This window comes from Manacus candei, unplaced genomic scaffold (genome assembly GCF_025592945.1).
Source record: "Manacus candei isolate 608988 ecotype Guabito, Panama unplaced genomic scaffold, ASM2559294v1 h1tg000018l, whole genome shotgun sequence".
NCBI lineage: Eukaryota > Metazoa > Chordata > Aves > Passeriformes > Pipridae > Manacus > Manacus candei.
Genome location: NW_026138066.1, coordinates 19,004,795 through 19,024,588, shown reverse-complemented (window position 1 = coordinate 19,024,588; position 19,794 = coordinate 19,004,795). Strand labels below are relative to the sequence as shown.

At 41.9% G+C, this 19,794-nt stretch overlaps 1 protein-coding gene across 10 annotated transcripts in view; it reads left to right on the top strand.

The window, feature by feature from the left end:
• The first annotated feature begins 18,341 nt into the window (after window positions 1-18,341).
• Window positions 18,342-19,794, top strand: part of C2CD5 (C2 calcium dependent domain containing 5) — a 66,446-nt gene continuing 64,993 nt past the window's right edge. For 3 of the 10 annotated variants that reach the window (XM_051784908.1, XM_051784905.1, XM_051784912.1), the window contains exon 1: window positions 18,346-19,286. In XM_051784908.1, coding sequence (XP_051640868.1) covers window positions 19,197-19,286 — 90 coding nt within the window. In that variant the 5' untranslated portion in view covers window positions 18,346-19,196. Of the gene's footprint in view, window positions 19,287-19,794 lie in introns of all 10 variants that reach the window. The other 7 variants (XM_051784903.1, XM_051784910.1, XM_051784909.1 and 4 more) reach the window with 6 other exon arrangements.

Below are 19,794 nucleotides of genomic sequence, written 5' to 3'. Positions count from 1 at the left end.
GACAGAGCACTAGAACAGGCTGCCCAGAGGGGCTATGGAGTCCCTGTCTCCGGAGATATTCAAAACTCACCTGAACCTGATCTTGTGCAACCTGCTTCAGGTGTCCCTGCTTGAGCAGAGGGGTTGGTCTGGAGGATCTCCAGAGGTGCATTCCAAGCCCAGCCATTCCATGATTCTGTGAAAGGAAAGGAAGGGTGGCAAAGGGGGGAGATGAGAGACAATAGGGGAAGAAAAGAGCAGGAAATTGTTGCAGCCCTGTGTTAACAACAGAAGAAATTACTAAACTGGCTTAAGTGTCTTCCTCACAAAAACACTATTCCCAGCAACATTCTTGGTAGTTTCAATAAGTGAAGGACTGAAAAAAAAAACCCAAAATTATGCAGAAGTTATGTTGCATTATTGTGTTTATGTCCAATTCCTTTGCATTAAGTTGACAGAGAACTGGGAGGACCCTGAGGCAACACCACTACATCCTTTTCATGAGCATTCGAGTTTGTGTGCTGAGTCTTGTGTGTCCAGTAGACTCCAAGATGGATGCTGTTTTGGTGCACTTGTGTGTACCTTTTCTCTAAGCTTTACTTCCAGCCTTGTTTATAACCTGAATTAAGGTTAATGTCTCTTTGTGTCTACCCTCCCTTAGTAACTTGAGAAAGAGCAACTTCAGAATTTCATTGGGATTTTAAATCTCAAAGACAGTTTTAAATCCTGCAACTGCAAATTACTGAACAGGTGAAAAGAATCACTATTATTTCTCACTGCAAGGAAGGATAAGCTAAGCTTTTGCCCGTTTTCTTACTGCCAACGAAGTAACCTGTTTAGATTTTGTCTCTATAATTGCCACTTTCTCTCAGCTGGGTAGAAGGGAGAAATCCCTTCACTTTTGAAAGTTGTGTAATCCCAGTTTCTCTAGATTAAATTTGACTAGCATAACCTGTTCAGGCTATGCCTCCTTTTTCTTTCTTTTGATCCCCTTGCCTTGTTTCTCATGTAGTGTTCTCCTGCTTCGGTTCTTTCCTGTTGGTAGAGCAGTAGCTCCTTAATGAAAGAGTTCATTACATCCAGGGAACAAGCAACAGTACCCCAAGTTAGTCTATGTCTCTGCAGTCATTCTCTTTTTCTGGAGCTCTTTTGTTTGCTCCATAACAGACACACTTTTTTTTAGCTTGGGTTTTCACTGCATCTGGGGTGGGGGGGGGAAGGGAATTGTTGGGGGTTTTTTTTAGCCAATTCCTGTTTCCCTGTAGTCTTCTCCTTCTTTTGTTGCATCCCAGCATGGTTAAAATCAGTTAGGCCAGAGGAGCAGACCTTTGAGCCGCCTGTTCAGCTTCCATTGCCGTCACCAGGATCACCACCACCGCTTACTTCATTAGGAGCCAAATGAAGTGAAGCAGGCTGCCTACGTCTGTACAGTCACATGAGCCTGGATTAAAGTTCAGAGCAGAGCCCTGCTCCCTCATTGCCATCCCCCTCACCCAGTGAGGGCACAGATTCCACCCACCTCTTGGGGTGCAGCACCCCGTAGTGCTCCGGGGATTTGGGAGCGTGGGGCCTCCCCTTGGGGTGGCAGGGCAGGCTTCATCCCAACTCTTCAGCCAAGGAGCAGGACAGGTGAGGCTGAAAGGGAGTCCTGAGGAGGCCACTAAAGCCCATGAGCAACCCCACAGTCTGGTAGCACCTCACTGGTTCCACCCCAGGGCAAAACACCCGACTCGTAAGAGGATAGAGAAGTAGGAAATCTGACTTTCAGAGGGGCAGGCTCACATTTCCATTCTGAGCCTACATGCTGTAGGTTATCATTTCAGGCTGCTTTTGAAAGTCCTATAGGTTATTATTGTTTTCAGGATTGTTTATTTCATTATTTATCCTACAGATTTTATTTACTCCCAAGGTGTTGAGTCTCGGGGGCCTTACCGAAGAAGTACCGTGGGCATAACAGAAGAACAGCTCAGAACAGCCTGATATTTAATCATAGGCTGTAAATATCTTTTACAGACTTCTCTGTTTGCAATTTGCAACTGTTGCTAAGCATAGAAAAATTACTGAATTAGTCAGCTTCATTTGTATTTTTGCTAAGGGAGAGATTGGAACATTAATTAAATTACATTTCAAGTTTAAGGATAAGAAAGGTATGTATTCCTATTGGAAAAGTAAAACAATAATATGATAGAAAATAAATATAATATAAGAAAATTATAGCAACTATGCCAAAAGTAAAGGGCCAAACTTTGCCAAATTCTCTGTCTTCCCTTCCATAGGGTTGTAGAGCTCAACAACCACAGAAGACTGCAAGTGAGAAGAATTCCTTCCCTGGCTCCCCCCAGCTTGGACAACAAGCATTAAGCAAGCAGGAAGGTTATCAAGGAGAAAGGTAGCAAGAGTTGCCCTGTGTCAAGAGCATTGTGTCTTAGTAGGAGCTCCCAGTGCAAGTGAAATTCAGAGTTTAAGTTTTATCAAAACACCCAGAAAGAGAACTGGAAGCCTCATTGCTGTGTAAGCAAACATATATTTAATCATTACCAGCTTTCCTAGATTCTGTTTCTTTCTCATCTTCCCTTAAAATATTTTGGTTTGTGCAGCAGATCCAACTCTACAGCCTTTGCACTTGAAGATGTGACATACCAGAAAGGTTTGTGTTTGTTTGAATCCACAAAGCTTTTAAAATGTGAAAAGGAAAGAATATTCATTCTGGCTGCACCCCCCTCCCCAAAGCCCAGAGGTGCAGAGCTATGCCTCTGAGTCTTTCTCACTCTGGAATTTTGCATTTCTATGTCAGCTGGGCCTCCCTGCCCTCAATCCTTAAGGCTGAGGTTCACCCAGGGTACAGCAGAAAATCTTTTGCAAGCGGTTGCAGCTGCAGCATTTTGTTTCCTTGTGAGCCCTGTATCTTTTGTCTCAATGTTATTCTTATAGTTACATTTTTATCTTGATTTTAAGTTTCTAAGTGAGCAGCATTTTTGTTTGGAAGATACTGTTTTCCCTGGTATCGTTACAACTGGCTGTGTTTCGAGTATGTCAGGAGCTTAGTCAGCTGTTCGTGCAACCGAGACTTGTTTTTCTTCTTTTTATCCCTTTCATCCAGTGGAAAAAGTTTCCTGCTGCTCTCCCTACTGATATTTGATATCCTGGCTCCAACTGATGTACGTCTTTAACTTTTAAAGAACAGCATGTCAGCTACTCTGTTAATTATGACTCTTTTTGGTTCTGAGTTGTTTGGTTTTCGGGTTTTTTTCGGGGGGGGGGGGGGATGTTTGGCTTTTTTTCTTGTTGCAAGATTATTTTGGAGGTGTTACTTCTCAGAGGAATGACTTTTTCTAATCCAACTCCTTCTTCTTAATAACAATAATAAAAATCACTTGGTCATGCTTTGCAGCAATTTATTTAATCTACAGAATAAAAGGAATGCCTAGGGTGAGCAACACAGCCAGTCAGCAGCTTTTCTGAATGTCTGTTACAAGTCATTATAATGCAAAAACCCAGAGAACTTGGGATATTTTTTTTTGTTTCTCTAAAAGTGTTTTCCACACTAATAGCTTTCCTGATAATCATCTTTCCTCCTCTTTTTACCAGAAATACTATTTCTGGCCCCACCAGCAACTACCTACATCAGAAAGAAAGAGTGGGAAGCCATTACTATGCAGTTATTGATCATGTTATCAAATGTATCACTAAGAGTCATGTTAAAAGCTGTCCACAATGAGTAAATGTCAAAAACATTACCAAAACCTTATTCATTGAACACAGAACTCTCTGTTTACCTTTACAAGTATTTGTTTCCCACTGTCTTTGGTAACAGAAAGCTTGAAGAGATAGAAAACACAAGTATACACAAGCAGAAACACTGAAGGAATGTTTGAAAGGTAGATTGACTGATTTTACAATCTCATGGATTAATTGCCCAGATCTATGTTATTTATAAAAACCCCTGCAATGTTGTTCATATACCCTTAGGGGTGGACAAGTGGAACTCCTGAGATGGCAGCTCTGATACGGTCACTTCCAGTTCAATAAATCGTTGTCTTCCTTTGCTAAACTGCATAAAGTCACTGGCTCAAGGTCAACTTCTTTGTGATCCTTGAAGTGTCCCCAAACCAGCTCTGCCACAGCCTCATACAAGGCAGCACCACACTGTAATGAAAAATATAGAATACACCCAGATATTTGAACCTTCAGAATCCACTTTTAAAAACCACCTTTAAAACCCCTTTGATGAATTAAAGGTCACGGCTTATTTGTAGTTCACTTTCTGCCAGCCAGGGATTTATATTTCCTTCACCAAGAAGAAAAACTTTTCCACCAAGAAAGCTGATGCCAAAACCCAAATCTCTGCCAGAATTATTTTTCCTATGATAATATCTCCCTTGCTTACTGTTTTATAAAGCAAACTCCTTAATTGCTTCCAGGAATATTCTGGACTTCTGTTCTTCTCTGGTATATTTCAACTTGTCCTTTTTTATCTTTTGTGATGCTTTTCAGCATTCTTTCTTTGGCTAGCTGTTCAAATCTGATTCTCATAATTCACTAGATGTTGTAATTGGAAAAAAAAAAAAGAAAATAGGAAAAAAAGAAAACAACCCTGAGGCTTCTCTTTGAATGAAAAACTCACAAATAAGAGGTTTTACCTGACCAAAAGACCCTGGAAAAATCTGAATTTCATATGGGAAGGATCACAGAGCAGAATACAAATACAAGAACAAAGCACGCTTTTAAAGCAGTTGCTGAAAGCATAAGCAAGATCAGAAAAAAGTTAGAAAATTAAATGTAATTAGTACAGGGTTTGGGGTTTTTTGAATACTGTATTGGGAAACACAGTCTTAATTGGGGGGGGGGAAGGGGAGATGATAGAAAAACTGCATGATAGAAGCTTAGGCTCAAAGTTCAAGAAGTAGCTGAAACAGGCACAGAAGTAGCCATGGAGAATTTACAATTTTACAAAACCCCAAAGGTAATTCCAGTTTTACATGAGTAAGAGCTGTTTCTGTGTGAACACAAGGGGAGTGAAAGCAGTGCAGGCATTAAAAAAATAAGATAAGGTGTTTCTATAGACATAGCCTACGGAAACCTTTTCCAAAAATTAATCACTACTTTTATGTCCCTTATCAGCAAAACCAAGGAATTCATCCAGTAAAATTTATGTCCATTGAATTTAGAATAAATTAAAGAAAAGCATTTTTACCTGCAATAGTTGTATGGAAAATAGTGCTTTGGGCAGTTAAGTAAATTTTGTGGATGAATAATTTTATGGCTGATAATAATACCTGCAGTTATCACACATACCAAGTTAAGGAGAATTAAGAGAAGGGCAATTAAATCTTATTCTTGTATGGTATAAACTAAACTGGCAAAAATCTTCCAAACTTTATTTATTATGGAACTCTATATAATTTTTAGGTGATACAAAAATATGTTCACCTATTTTTGGAAGCCTTTGCTTCTTGGATACAGCTGATAATAGAACAGTGGAGATCTGAAAGAAGGAGTTCTGTCACCGAGAATTTCTACGACCTTAATGAGCTTCCCAGCCCTTCATGGACTGCTGAGGAAATCCAAGTCCTTAGAGGGATAATTCTCAGTGGTTTTTTTCATTCACAAGCCCAGCTGCATATCAACTGGTGCTGCGTGCGTAGAGCACACAGATTATCTTTTAATTTCTACAACTCTATTTTTATAATTGCACTCTCATAGGGCATTATTTATTCTGTTTTTATAAACTTGCCTGTCTTACTAATACAATGCACTTGCCAAAAAGGCAAAAGGAATCCCAGGAGGTATCAGCAAAGATAGTCACAGCAGGGACCACCTCCAAATACAAAGGTACAGAATGGGGTGCAGAAGTAGGGGGACTGTAGTACAAAGCACTGTTGAGGCCTCATCTGAAATACCATGTCTAATTCTGGTTTCATATATTAAAAAACAAAACATGTGGATAAACATGATTAGGTAAATGGAGACCACCATTCTCCTGTAAGAGAAGTCTGAAGCTTGGCAAGTTCCACATAGTACAAGAAAAGCTGTGTGTGTACAGAACACACATTTCTGCACAGACATATCCTGAAGGGAATATATCCATTTAGGTTATAAAATAATATTGGTGTGCAAAAAATAAATCAGGCATAAACTGATGCTGGAGTTCTAGCTGGAAATTTCTAATCATCCATGGAAGTTCCAAAACAGCCTTCAAATATGAGGAATGGGGACATGAAATGTCTTGTAATTAAAAAACAAACAAACAAACAAACAAACAAACCCCAAACCAAAACAGTTATGCACAGTTAAATCACAAGAAAGTAAATCACTCAGTCCTCTTTGATACTAAATAAAAAAAAAATGCACTTCTTAATGTTGGGCAGTGTAATATCCCTAAGAAATACCAGACATTCCCACATGTTTATTCTCATCAGAGAGGGAAGTGGAGAACAAGAGTTAGTAGGCTATACTTTACATTCAGTGTTCTACTATTTTCAGTTGTGGCTATTTGGAATAAGAAGGGCTATGTAGAGAGGTATAATCGAGTCTACATCCAGCCCACCCCTACGTAAGAGCTTGGATACTTCTCTGCACCTGACCACATGGTTATCTGATGCAGCAAGACAGAATTATTCTTTTTCCAGTTTACTTTTCAGCTGCAACAATTTCCACTGCTTGACTTTGTTCATCACAATTTAGGTACTGCCAGTTAACAAAGCCGTGAGTGAGGATTGCATTTTACTACATAACAAAGTTCTTTTCGGTGACTGCATGAAAGAAAAGTGTACAGCCACCATGAACAGAAAATGAAACCGTGGCACATATCTGGTTTAGGAGCTGAAGATTCACTTTCCCCTGGGAGCCATTCAATATCCCAGATAGATCTGAAATACAACTTCTCTAACAGCAGGCTCTGATAACAAAGCCTCAGTTAGAGACTGGAAAAGATCATAGCTGCAAAAGCTGTATCTGAAAGACTGAGCTATTACTTCTCTGCTGCAAGCAGGTAGCAAAAAGTGTCCATGGAAACAATTTTTGTGCTTATCTAACAACCACTGATGAGCAAAAAGACTTGCAGGATGTGAGTTACAAAGGACAGGCAAATATCTAAATTGATAGGGGGAGTCATCATCCTTTCCACACTTTTCCATCAGTTCCTCTAGCTTGGTAGCATCACTCCCAAAGAGATTTTGCCTCTCTTAGTTCTCACACATGTTCTGGTCTGTCTAAGGCATCATGCTAAGAATTCCTGGGTCAGTGGAATACCAGAGTATGTGATAGACCGTGTGTGAATCTCAAATTAGAATCAGTCAATAGCACATTCATGAGAATTTCTACCTGTGAAGAATAAGCAACAAACCTCTACCAGAGTTTCCCCCTAGGCCACCAACTCAGCTTTTAGACTATGAGTGGTCTGACCACACCAACTACCAGCCCCATGTCAGTGGCTACCAATTAATTTGAATCTACCTGCAGTACAACTCATCTCTTGTGATAGTTCACGTGTTGTCTTATCTCAGTGGCACCTAAAAACCAAACCCAAATGTTACGTGCATGTTTTTATAAAACAAGGCCGTACATGGAAGCTACACAAGAAAAATGTTTCAAATGTTATCTGAGACAACTCGTGCTTTTTCAGACTTGAAGATCAATGTTGTCAAGCTGTTTCTCCACACATGCAAACAGTAACAAGGCTAAAATAATATTAGGTCTGTCTTAATTTCAAAACAATCCTCCAAACTGAAGTGAAGGCTGATGAAGTGATTAATCTGCTGACTTAAAGCACAGAACCTTACATAGTGCTTTGAGATAATCTCTTGCATAAATGGAAAATCACTGGAAAGGGAGGCCACGGATAAAATATGATACTACAGGTGACAGCAGTTAACTCTTTGGATTCAGAAGCTCTGTGAGAATTAGGCCTTCAAAAATTCAAGGCCTTGTCTTCACACAGATCACAGATATGCTTTGCAACATATTCTTTAAAGAGTTGACTTTTGCAAAAATTACACGGACACTTAGCTTTGAAAAATTATTATATCAATCTTCTCTGCCTTTCTTTGTTGAAGTGTTCAGGACTCACAGCAATAAAATCAGGAAAATCAGTAGATTTTCATACTACTGAAAGTCATCCATGAGACATCTCAAGACTAGGAGTGTAAAATTACGATACAAGTTTAGTGAATGTGTTCAAAATTGAGGATGGATACTGGAACATTTTTATTTCTCCCTGCCTCTTTCAGACTGTTAAAAGTAACCAAGGCAGGTCTGTTACACTTATGCTTAATAATGGCAAGATAGCAGAGGTCTTTCTTACACCAAGATCCTAAACTGATCCTAAATAGCTCTTATGGAATGGCAAACTTACATACAAGAAAACTCCTCTCAGCTACTGTAGAGAGGAATTTTTTGTTACTCCTTGAAATATAGTAGTGTATTTCCATATTTAGTGTTAATTTATTTTTAATTTTAGCAGAATTTTCCCAGCTGCTAGATGCCTTGAGTGGTAGTTAGCAGCCTACTTACCCTAAATTCCAACTTGAACAGTGTGCCCTCCTTGAGGCACTGACTACACCAACACAATTAGACCAGGTCCAATTGCTCTCACCAGTCTGCATCCACCTACCCCCATAATTCTCCATTTGTAGTCCCTTCCACCTCTCTCCTCAGCCTTTAGCTGTCAGCACCTGATTGAGCACCAATGCATCACAGCTGCATAGCTTTTGTGAAAACAGGTAAGTGCTGAGAAAATACTGGCCTGTAGCCTCTGCAGCTTCTATCCCTACAGGGAAGGAAGGAGCTGGGCATAGCCTCAGGTCCCAGCCCTCACTCCTTCCTTAGACCTCGCCTGAGAGGTCTGGTGGGTCAGCAGGATCATAGCCTGGCCTTGCTACATTCTCTTAGCTTTCAACCTGCCTCTACAGACCTGATTGCTAATTACCAAGCTGCTAATTGAACTCTGTTACCATCACTGGAGCCTCTCACCTATTCTTATTTGGGTGGTGTGAGATGGCACCCTGATTGGTGATGTCCCTGCCCCTGCCTCATGTCACCTTCAGCTCCTGACTTGTCTAATTAAGGTCTATATTTAACTTTCATGCACTGGAAGATGCACTGTCATTCTACAGAATTATTATGTATAATTAAGCGACATATTTAGCATGTTTTTGTCAAGTTGTGCTTTTTGTGATAATCTTCGCTAAGAAAATCAAAGCAGTGCCTCCCTCAGCTGCTATCAAGACAGTCCAAGGTGATGATCATAATTCTCCTGCACATAAAAGAAGAGGAAAGCAGAACAGGCCTGATGAATGAGAATTTTTGTACTTTGAAGGCAGTCTGAAGACACTGCCCTCATATTTCAAAAGCCCTATAAATTGCCATTAACAGGGTCAAATGCTGCATTGAACATGACTCTTGTCAGGAATGAATTAATATAGTACTCAGAAAACAGAAACCAATGACAGGCTTCTCCCTTAGCCAGATTTCACTCTACAAGTGTTTTTACTTAAGAAGTAACATGGTAAGTAATGAAAATAAAGAGCTTCTTTCAATGGCTGGTAATCAAGAGAATAAACTTCATTAATTCCCATTGGATAATAAGGCATGGTCAGTACTAAGACTGTCCATCTTACTTCCACTGTACATAATTCAGCCATATAAATCCACAGCTATATATAAATTAAGACTTTTTTTTTTTAAATAAAGTTTTTGTGGGCTTCAGTTATCCTGCAGCTCTTGAACTTTTATGCTTTCTCTGTGAATGTGTATTTCCTTTTGACCTCAGATGGGAATGTGCTCAGGACTCACGACAGGACTAAAATAATTATTTGCTTGTTAGAATTAGTCATCTTTCTTGTTCCATTAACTCATCAGCCATGAGTAAAAACACTCAAAGCCTCTATTCTACTTCAGGCTTCTGTGTGGCTTCTTATACAGCATAAGATTTGATCATTAAAATTTGATTCCTAGTGCAGAACCTCAAATCCTGGAGCAGCAGTGTCGTTCTCTCATCACACCATACAATGCACATTCTCAATAGAAAACCTGAACTTGGGGCCTCTAGCTGGGGCTCTCTGCCCACCCCCTTTCCCTGAGAGCTCTGTATAAGAAGAGGGCAGATTCTTCCACTTCTTCAGCTTTTTCCCCCACCACTGGGCACCCAAAGGGAGAGTTTTTGAAATCTAGCCTGTGAAGTGCTTCACCTTGTAGCAATCACAGTTCCCTCTCCTATATTCACGAGATGTGCCAGGACCACTTTGCTAAGATGAGCTTGGCTGACATTTTCTGCAGCAGTAGCACATACTTTCCACAAAAAACAGTGATGGAAAGTGGTTTATGGGGACATTGCTTTTTGATTACAGTTTAAACTTCCAACTTTACCAGCCTGAGTTAGGAACTTAATTTTATTGCTTTGTCTGTACTCAGGGATGAGACAGAATTCAGGTCATGAGCCTCTTTGGTATCCTTTGGCTTGGCACAATGCAAACCCCTCTGTATCAGATGTTTTCACAGCACATGGTATCACTGTGTAGACAGAAGTTTGCATTCCACTTTTGTAAGAAGCTGAACATGCTGCTGAAAACCAAAACTCACTGGTTTGCTTTGTGAATGAATTTTTATTGTTTATATATTAAAAACTTTACCGTTTAATAACTTACCATGGCTGTTCCAAATGGGACAGAAGAAGCAAAAGCATCACATGGTTATTAAGAACTGCATTCATTCCATGTTTTAGAATACAAAGATTTATTGTTTTGATTTTAATCCAAATTAATCTCTTTAATGCACCAGGAAATAACTTGCATATCTTGTGAAGGATCTTGAAGACTACTCTATAGATAGTTTATGCAGTTACTATACTTAAAATAATCTCTAAGGCACAGACTGACTTGTTGAGCAGTATGTATGTGTTCTTGCTGCCTATGCCATAGTTGTTGATGAGATATACAGGGACCATGGCTTTAATAAGAATTAACCTACTTCAAAATTTCAGGATCACCATCTTTCATCCTGATAGAGATTTCAATACATAAATATACACAGTCATTAATATTTCCATGTGTTGGTGTGACACCTGAATAAATGATCTTTTGATTATATTTAGATAGGAAAAGGAAAATACCAACAGTGTTAAGCAGAATAAAATAACCAGCACATATAACTGGTTTAATAACTAAGTCTAATACATATTACAATCACAGTTAAATATCTCATTTGTCTCAACCCTTAAAATGAGGAAAGGTAGAAATGCTGAAAGTGTCACTGAAGGACTAATTATCTTTTAATGATAGAAATAGTGCTGCTGACAATTACATTTAATTAAATTATTTACTAGGCATTGACTAATTAACTAGGGTTTTGTATGTGTGAAGGAATCTGAGTAGCTATTATTGTTGTACTGCTTGTAACTCAATATATTTGCTACAGCATGTGTACATGGATTCTGCTGCAATCTCTGTGAACTGATATCCCAATTATGCCATTGCCACTCATTGCTCATAAACAGCACCAAGTCATATGCAATGTTATTTCCCTCACAGAACTGTGAGAAAGAGAAATGAAATCCAATTACTAGCTGAGAACATGACATCAGATCCAGCTGTTTGATTCCCCCAGTAGGTAATTGTATACACCCCTGTGTTGGTGAATATTTATTTTATCCAATTTCTTTTAAGTCTGTCTGGAAAATTGAGACCTTCATACAGCAATGGGATAATGAAATGGAATATTTTGATGGCTTTCCGCTCTTACAAATTGCTTGATGTGGACCAAATCCCAAGCTGCTGAAGTCAACAGAAGATTGACATGACTAGACTGTTGGAAAAGTGTCACATTCAGCAGAATATAAAGTGTTGAGATCTCATTTCCAAAGAAAAGACTTTCATTTGATAGCCAAGAAACATAAAGAAACCAGAAATATAATTTTAGGACTATGACATAATGGTCTTTATTTTTACCCTCTTAGTGTAAGCCTTTAGAGTAATTCTTGGCTTCTGTTTTTCCTCAAAGAACGATCAGGTTTTATTCAATTCACTACATCTGCATGGGAATGTTATTTTGAATATCATTGTAACTAGAGTTCATTGAATAAGGGTTTTTTCCTATGTATCACAGGACATTTAAAAGACAAGTAGATGTGGCACTTACGGTCATGGTTTAGTGCTGGACTTGGCAGTGTCAGGGTAATGGGAATGGACTCGATGATCTCAGAGGTCCTTTACAACCCAAATGATTCTATGATTCCATGACATGAGCACATTTATCTGGATCTGATTATCTGTTGTATCACCAGGACAGTATTTGGATTTCCTGAGAATGCTTAACTTCAAAAAATTAATTCCAAAACACTGTCTCCATGTACATTCTGTTTTACTTCCCATATCATATACAAGAATATCACCAATGTCACTTCTGTTAGCCTGGGAACAGCTTGAAACAGACTCAGGACAAAAATAAACTACCCATGTGTACCATTACTCATACCTTTAATTTCATCAAATTTCCACCATGGAAATCACTGACTATGACCATTTAACTTTTACCTAACAGTTACAGCATCAAGATTAAAAAGCACTATTGAGAGATGCTGCTTTAGGCAATGCAGGATGAAGTCAACAAAACTGAGCCCATAAGAGCCTCCCCAAGTAACTGAGAGGCAAAGTGAACCTGAAGTACATATTTCAAATTTTAATTGGTCCTGCTCAGGCTTCCATCTTTTCCTTATCACACCTGCTATATTAGAGACCCTTATGGTAGCAGGAATTTGTTCCTGTGGATAGTAATAGACATTAATATTGCTGTAATCTTGTGTTTAAACAAACTAACTACAGTGAGCTCCTCCAGTGTACATCAGAAACCTCTGTAATGAAGCCTTTGTTCATCCCAGGAGTTCACAGCAAAACTCATCTCTTTATTTCAGTGAGTTTCACCTTATTGATTTTATTGAGGCAGGATTTCACTCCAGATCTTTTAATCTAATGAGAGGGATTAGGGTTGCAATGTCATATCAGATACACAAAGACAATTCTAAATAGTAGTGATTGGGATTTTGCCCCTGTCTAAATCCTTGTAGTGGGGACACAGCACAGCACACACAGAGTGGAAGGCAGTTTGGGTTTTTTTCTGGGATTCAGGGGTCCTCTACTAAAGATCTATCACCCTGGATATAGGAGCCCTGCGAGCATTATTCAAAATAGTTTTGAATTGGTGTCCAGCAGATTTAAGCCAGATCGATTTGAAATGTGTGGGTTTACAAAGAAATATAGGGATTTTTCCAGAAACCAAAAACTGTCACTGCAGTTTTCAGTGATAGTTGAAAAAGCTTCCTGTTTCAAAGACTTCTTATCAGAGTAACTGCAGTAGAAATGGAGCCAGTAGCTTCTGTGAACAGCACATACAAAGTATTTTTTGTGTGTTTCAACAAATTAAAAGAAAAAAAACCCAAAAAGCAAAAAAACTCCAAACAAACAAGCAAACAAACAAAAAAACCCAAAACCAAAAAATCACCACCTTTTTTATTCATTTCTGTTGAAACCAGCTCAATGCAATATAATACAAAAGCCCTTTTCCCTATGGTTAAGAGACAGCCCATCACATCCCAGGTCATGTTGTAAGCTGAGGAAAGCCTAGACTGCCCTCTTCTAACCCGTATCTTGAAGGCTGGTATGTCAATATAATTGAAACCTACCCTGAAGTGATGGTCAGCAGACTGAAGTTACAGGGAAAGCCTTTTCTTTGAAGTATCAGTTTCCAAACTAAGGGTTCAACATTCACGTCTGTCTCAAACTCTCTCTCTAGCATACTTAAAACAACTGAAAATAAAGGAACACGTGGATCTTTAGATTTAAGTGGCAAAATCTCCCAGCTTGCCAACACAAAACCCTCCCATTTTCCTGACACTCACCGTTCCACAAAAGATGCCTTTAATGTTGTAATTAGCAACATTATTGGTTGTCTAATTGAGTTACAATGCTATTTCATACATGACAAAGCCTGCTCAAGTAAGACAATGCTGGTTTTGAAGCATATCATACTTGTTATCTTGTTGAAACATGACTTCTATTGTCATGACCTTTTCAGCAGAAAGAAAAAAGCTCAGCAAGAAGCCAATGCCAAGGTGCAAAGTCAGGTATCACATCTTTTTTTTTTTTTTCTTTGTTATGAAAAAAAACACCTTTTAGTATTTTCTGTGGAGTTCTGGCATGAATTTTACTGAGCAAGTACTTACTATAGCTTTAGTTTCAAGTATATTCATTGTATTTGCCTAAAACTGAGGGAAATGCAATGCTGTTTTGGAAGCCTCAAATAGGTCATAAATTTTAGGGTTTTGAGTATACTTTCAGCTGAGTCCCTTCTGCCTTCCACAAGTTCCCACTGGCCTTAAAGAACTGGAATACTACTGGCATGAAATGTGTGAAGTAACATGCAAATTTACAGAAAGACAGGTCTCATTCTGCCAGTATAGAAAATCCTCTGCCCCGAGGCAGGTAAAATACACCAAGCAGGTTTCTTAATGCCTTAAATCATTATCTAATTGATCTTCCCTAGTACCTCAAAACCAGATTTGAACTGGTTCTCCAAAACAGGTGTTTTCCACGTTTCCAGTCCCTTGACTACCCAAATCTTCCATGGAAAAGCTAGATCCTCAGAAATTTTTTGAGAAAGAAATATGCATCGCATTGATCCCCGTATTTCATAATCACAGGGAGAGGGAGATGTTCACCAGGTAACACTGGTAAATCTTCCCTGGAATTTTAGTTCCTGTTTGAGACACTATATTTTAAGAAAAAACATGGATTATTCAGAGAGTCTTCAAAGGGAAATTAAAAAGAATGTTTAGAGGCAGAAAAAAGACCAATGACGAAAGAATTGAAAAGTTTAAGTTACTTATCTCAAACAAGTCAATTAAAAGAGTTAAATGGTAAGTCCATTAAAAAAAGTCCATTAAAAACTCCGCATGAATAAAGGGGAACAATTCTTCATTTCCTCTTGTAAGACATAGGAGCCAACAAGTAAAACCACTTTGTAAATTCAAAATAAAAAGGAGACAAATTTTCCCAAAGCAGATAGTCAATCTGTGGATCTTACTGCACCAGATGCTATGAATTAAACAAGAACAAAAATTATCTCAAAGAATATGTAGCAGTCTAGTACTGAATCCAGTAAGTCTTCTAGTATTTGTAAGAGAATAACCTGTTCTCTAAGTTCAGCAAATAAGACAAGAACAGATATGTATTTCAGCACAAAAACCCAAACCAAAACAAAAAACCCCACCCCACCCCAAACCAACAGTTTTAACTTAAAAAAAATATCTTTTTTTAAAGTTTGAGAATAAGAATCATTGAGGTGGGTTGTCTGGGAAGATGAGAGACTGTCTTTCAAAGTCAGGAGTGCTGCTACTACAAGAATAGCACATTTAGCCCGGTATTCACTGTATTAACTGGCCATTGGTCAGGCAAATTGTCCAATCTTCGGTGAATAAAGAGCTCCAGAGTTTTGTTTGATGTATTCAAGGACTGAAGAGGGGTTTAGGAAGACTCTGGCATCAGAAACACTTTGATAGAGCCTCGTACCCATCTGTAAAGAGACAGATAAACTACATTTGTGTCCTTTTGCTTATAACATACAAGGTAGTTTCCATCTTTTGTTCAATGAGCTACACATTCCTCTTCCAAATTAAAGATTTTTTTTTTTCAAAGATTCATGTCCTTTTAAAAAAAAAATTTTGCTACATATGAGACATGCTGTAAAATCATTGAATGGTTTGGGTTGGAAAGGATTGTAAAGATCTCTCGTTCCAACTCCCCTGCCATGGGCAGAGACACCTCGCACTAGACCAGGTTGCTCAGAGCTCCTCCCAACCTGGACTTGAAATCTCGGCAACTAAAGTGTTTTTTAATAATTGTTGCACTGCAATTCAGCTAGCAAAAGCAGCAAAGAAACAGAAGTTTTGCCAGAAATAAAGAACACATGGCAAACTTTACTTTTACATTGTTTTAATTTTTTTGTAGTCCCACCTGCTGGTTGTTTTTCTACTCTAACGGGGAAGTTAAGACATGAGAATGGCTATGTTAACAAGTAATGTAGTGGATCAATGGCCCCATCTTTAGGGTGAAACAGTGCTGAGGAACTATCACCCATACCACGTGCAGCTCTGGGGAGTTAATTTGATTCCAGCTTTAATTTGCTACCACAGACCAAATGCCCTTACACAGCTACAATGTATTTGATGTACTGCTACCTTACCTTTTCAGTTCAGCCTCATCCAAACGAAATATTCAGCTCATGCACCCTATTATTGCCCAATTATGTAAGCCAAAACGAAACTGAGGTGAGATCAGGAGATTCCACTCAAAAAGCATATTTCTGGTCTAAACTTAACATTAGTAGTATGTTTTCTGTTTCTGATTTCCTTCCTGGATCTTTGCTCTTTACTGCTATCCTGCCTCCAGAGCACTCTCAGAATCACAGAGTCATTAAGGTTGGAAAAGACCTCCAGGATCACCGAGTCCAGCCTTTGACTGATCACCACCTCTGGTCAACTAGACCAGAGCACTAAGTGCCACATCCACTTGTTTTTGAACACCTCCAGGGATGGTGACTCCACCACCTCCCTGGGCAGCCCATTCCAATGCCTGACCACCCTTTCAGTGAAGAAATTCCTGATGTCCAAACTGAACCTCCCCTGGCACAGCTTGAGGCCATTTCCTCTTGTCCTGTGACTTGCTACCTGGGAGAAGAGGCCAATCTCCATCTGGCTACAATCTCCTTTCAGGTAGTTGTAGAGAGCAATAAGGTCTCCCCTGAGCCTCCTTTTCTCCAGGATAAACACCACCAGCTTCCTCAGCTGCTCCTCACAGGACTTACTCTCCAGAGCTTTCCCCATCTCTGCTGCCCTTCTCTGGACCCTCAATGTGAGGGGCCCAGAACTGAACACAGGATTTGAGGTGTGGCCTCACCAATGCCAAGTACAGGGGAACAATCCCTGTTCCTGTCCTGCAGATCACACTATTTCTGACACAGCCAGGTTGCCATTGGCCTTCTTGGCCACCTGGACACACTGCTGGCTCAATGTGCAGCACCCCCAGGTCCACTGGGCTGTTCCCATTACAGTATTCCACTTGAACAAGGATGGATGAGGAAAAAACACACCTGTTTACAGTTTTCTTGGATACAATGAATACTAGCAGCAGTATGGACTGTTCCAAAGACAACTTCAAAACAAGCTAAAGAGAGGAAGTGCTGTGTCAGTGAGGCTAACTGCAGCAAGTTGGAGGACAGATAGCCTAAGATCTTCTGTACATTAATTTGCTATGCCCCACACTGCTGCATTCCAGTCATGTGGTTTGTTTGATGTATCATATTCCAGCCCATAAGATTATTTAGTCTTTTTGTAAGATTAGAAAGAAGGGAAAATAATCCAAGCAGATCTACTTTTTGGCTCAACACCTGGAGACTGCTTGACCAAAACACAAGGGTTCTTTTATGTTCCTGCTCCTGACCACACCAGTGGCACAACCCGTGTCCCACAGGTTCTCACATATCCTGGTTCTGTACTCCCACGTGTAGGACCATGCCTGATCCAACTCCTGGCCCCGCTCCTTTGCTTTGTCCCGAGCTTCCATGGTACTATTTCCCGAACAAAGAGCTTTTTCAGGCATCAGAAAGTCAAAACCTGGCTACAGGAACCGTATCAAATCCTATTTCTGATAACTAAATTCCATCTAATCTATTCATAATCCTTCAAACACTGTAAATATTTGTCTTTTGATTAAAAAGACAAAGCTAAAGCCACAGGGGGGGAGGGTTGCATTGAAACTCTTTGCAGAACTCTCCCACCAGGTGCCTGGGGATGCACGTGTGCTCCAGGTCTCCCTTTTAAGGAGCCCTCATCCCAGAGGCTGCAGCAGCTCCTTCCTCAGGGAAGGCAGAGCATGCCTAGGGTGCACCGGTTCCTTCCTCGGGGAAAGCAGAGCATCCCTAGGGTGCACCGGCTCCTTCCTCGGGGAAGGCAGAGCATCCCTAGGGCGCACCGGCTCCTTCCTCGGAAGGCTGGAGGCAGAGGTTGCAGCAGCGGAGCAGTCCCGAGGCTGCAGCAGCTCCTTCCTCGGGGAAGGCAGAGCAGCCCCGAGGCTGCTCCAGCGGCCGCAATCCGGGATGCGGGATGTGGGATGCGGGATGCGGTCCCGACCGCAGTTGGATTGACCGGGACGGCAACCCCCGGGCATCGATCACTCGGCACTCAAGCCCGCCGCCTACCCTGGGCGCCGCCGCAGCGCTACAGCGCGGGACCCATCGAGGAGTCGGCGCTCGATTGCCAGCGGCGTGTCCGAGGCCGCGGCCGCCATGTTGGAGCCTGGCAGGAGCGACCCCGGGGCCGTCCAAGAAGGGCAAGGGCAGGTCCTGCTCCTAGGGAGGAATAACCCCGAGTCTCAGCACAGCCTGGGGGCTGATCTGCTGGAGAGCAGCTCTGGCAGCCTCGGTGGATGACAAGTTGACAATGACCCGCCAGAGTGCCCTTGATGCTAGGAGAGCCCATGGGATCCAGGGGTGCATTGGGAAGAGCACGGCAGGTCGAGGGAGGTGATCCTGCCCCTCTACTATGACCTGGTGAGGCACATCTGGAGTGCTGTGTGCGGGTCTGGGCTCCTCAGCCAAGAGGGAAAAGGGGCTGCTGGAGAGGGTCCAGTGGAGGCCACGACGATGATAGAGGTCTGGAGCATCTCTCTAGTGAGGATGGACAGCGGGAGCTGGGCATGTTTAGTCCGGAGAAGACTGAGAGGGAATCGCATCAATGCACGTAAATATCTCAAAGGCAGGTGCCAAGACGACGCTGCCCAGCGACAGGACGAGAGAAGCAATGGCCATAAACTAAACCACAATAAGTGCCCACCCCAACGTGAGGAAGAACAGCTTTCCACTGAGAGTGGCAGAGCCCTGGCACAGGCTGCCCAAGGGAGGGCGTGGAGTCTCCCTCTGTGGGGCCATTCCAAACCCCCCTGTTCCTGTGCCGCTTGCTCGCGGTGCCCCTGCCCCGGCGACGGGGTCGGACGATCCCCAGCGGTCGCTGACGCCGCCGCCGCCGCGATCCCGTTCCCGCTCCGTGGGCGGAGCGGCGGCTGGAGCGCCGCGCATGCGCAGCCGGGCCGCGCGGCGGTCCATGGCACAGGCGCGGTCGCGCCGTCCCTGCAGCCCGCGGGAGGAGGAGGAGGACGAGGGGGGGGGAGGAGAAGATGCCGGGGAAGCTGAAGGTCAAGATCGTGGCAGGGCGCCATTTGCCGGTGATGGACCGCGCCAGCGACCTGACCGACGCCTTCGTGGAGGTTTGTGGCGGCGGAGGGGGAGGGCGGGCGCGCAGGGCCCGCGCGCTGGAGGCACCTGCCGGGCCCGCTCCGCGCCCCCGCTGTGCCGGGGAACCGGCGGCGGGACGGGAGGGCACAGCCTTGGCGTTGGACATCAGCGGGAGTTTATTCACGAAAGGAGGTGATTAGACATTGGAGTGGGCTGCCTGGGGAGGTAGTGGAGTCACGGTCCCGGGAGGTGTTCGGGGAAAGACTGGACGTGGCACCCGGTGCCGTGGTCCTGGTGCCATGGTCTGCTGGTGTTCGGTCGTGGGTTGGACTCGGTGGTCCCAGAGGTCTTCTCCAGCCTCATTGGTTCTGTGATTAGGCAGACGCGTTGTAAGGAGGAGGGAGAAGTAATAAAAGCATCTTTAAATCGTTTGTATCACTGAGTATATGAGCGGTTGTACAGACTTTGCTTTTAAGGCCAGTATTCGTGTTTCCGTTTAAAATTTAAAAACGTTTGAAAAATTTGAAGATTTAAAATGTC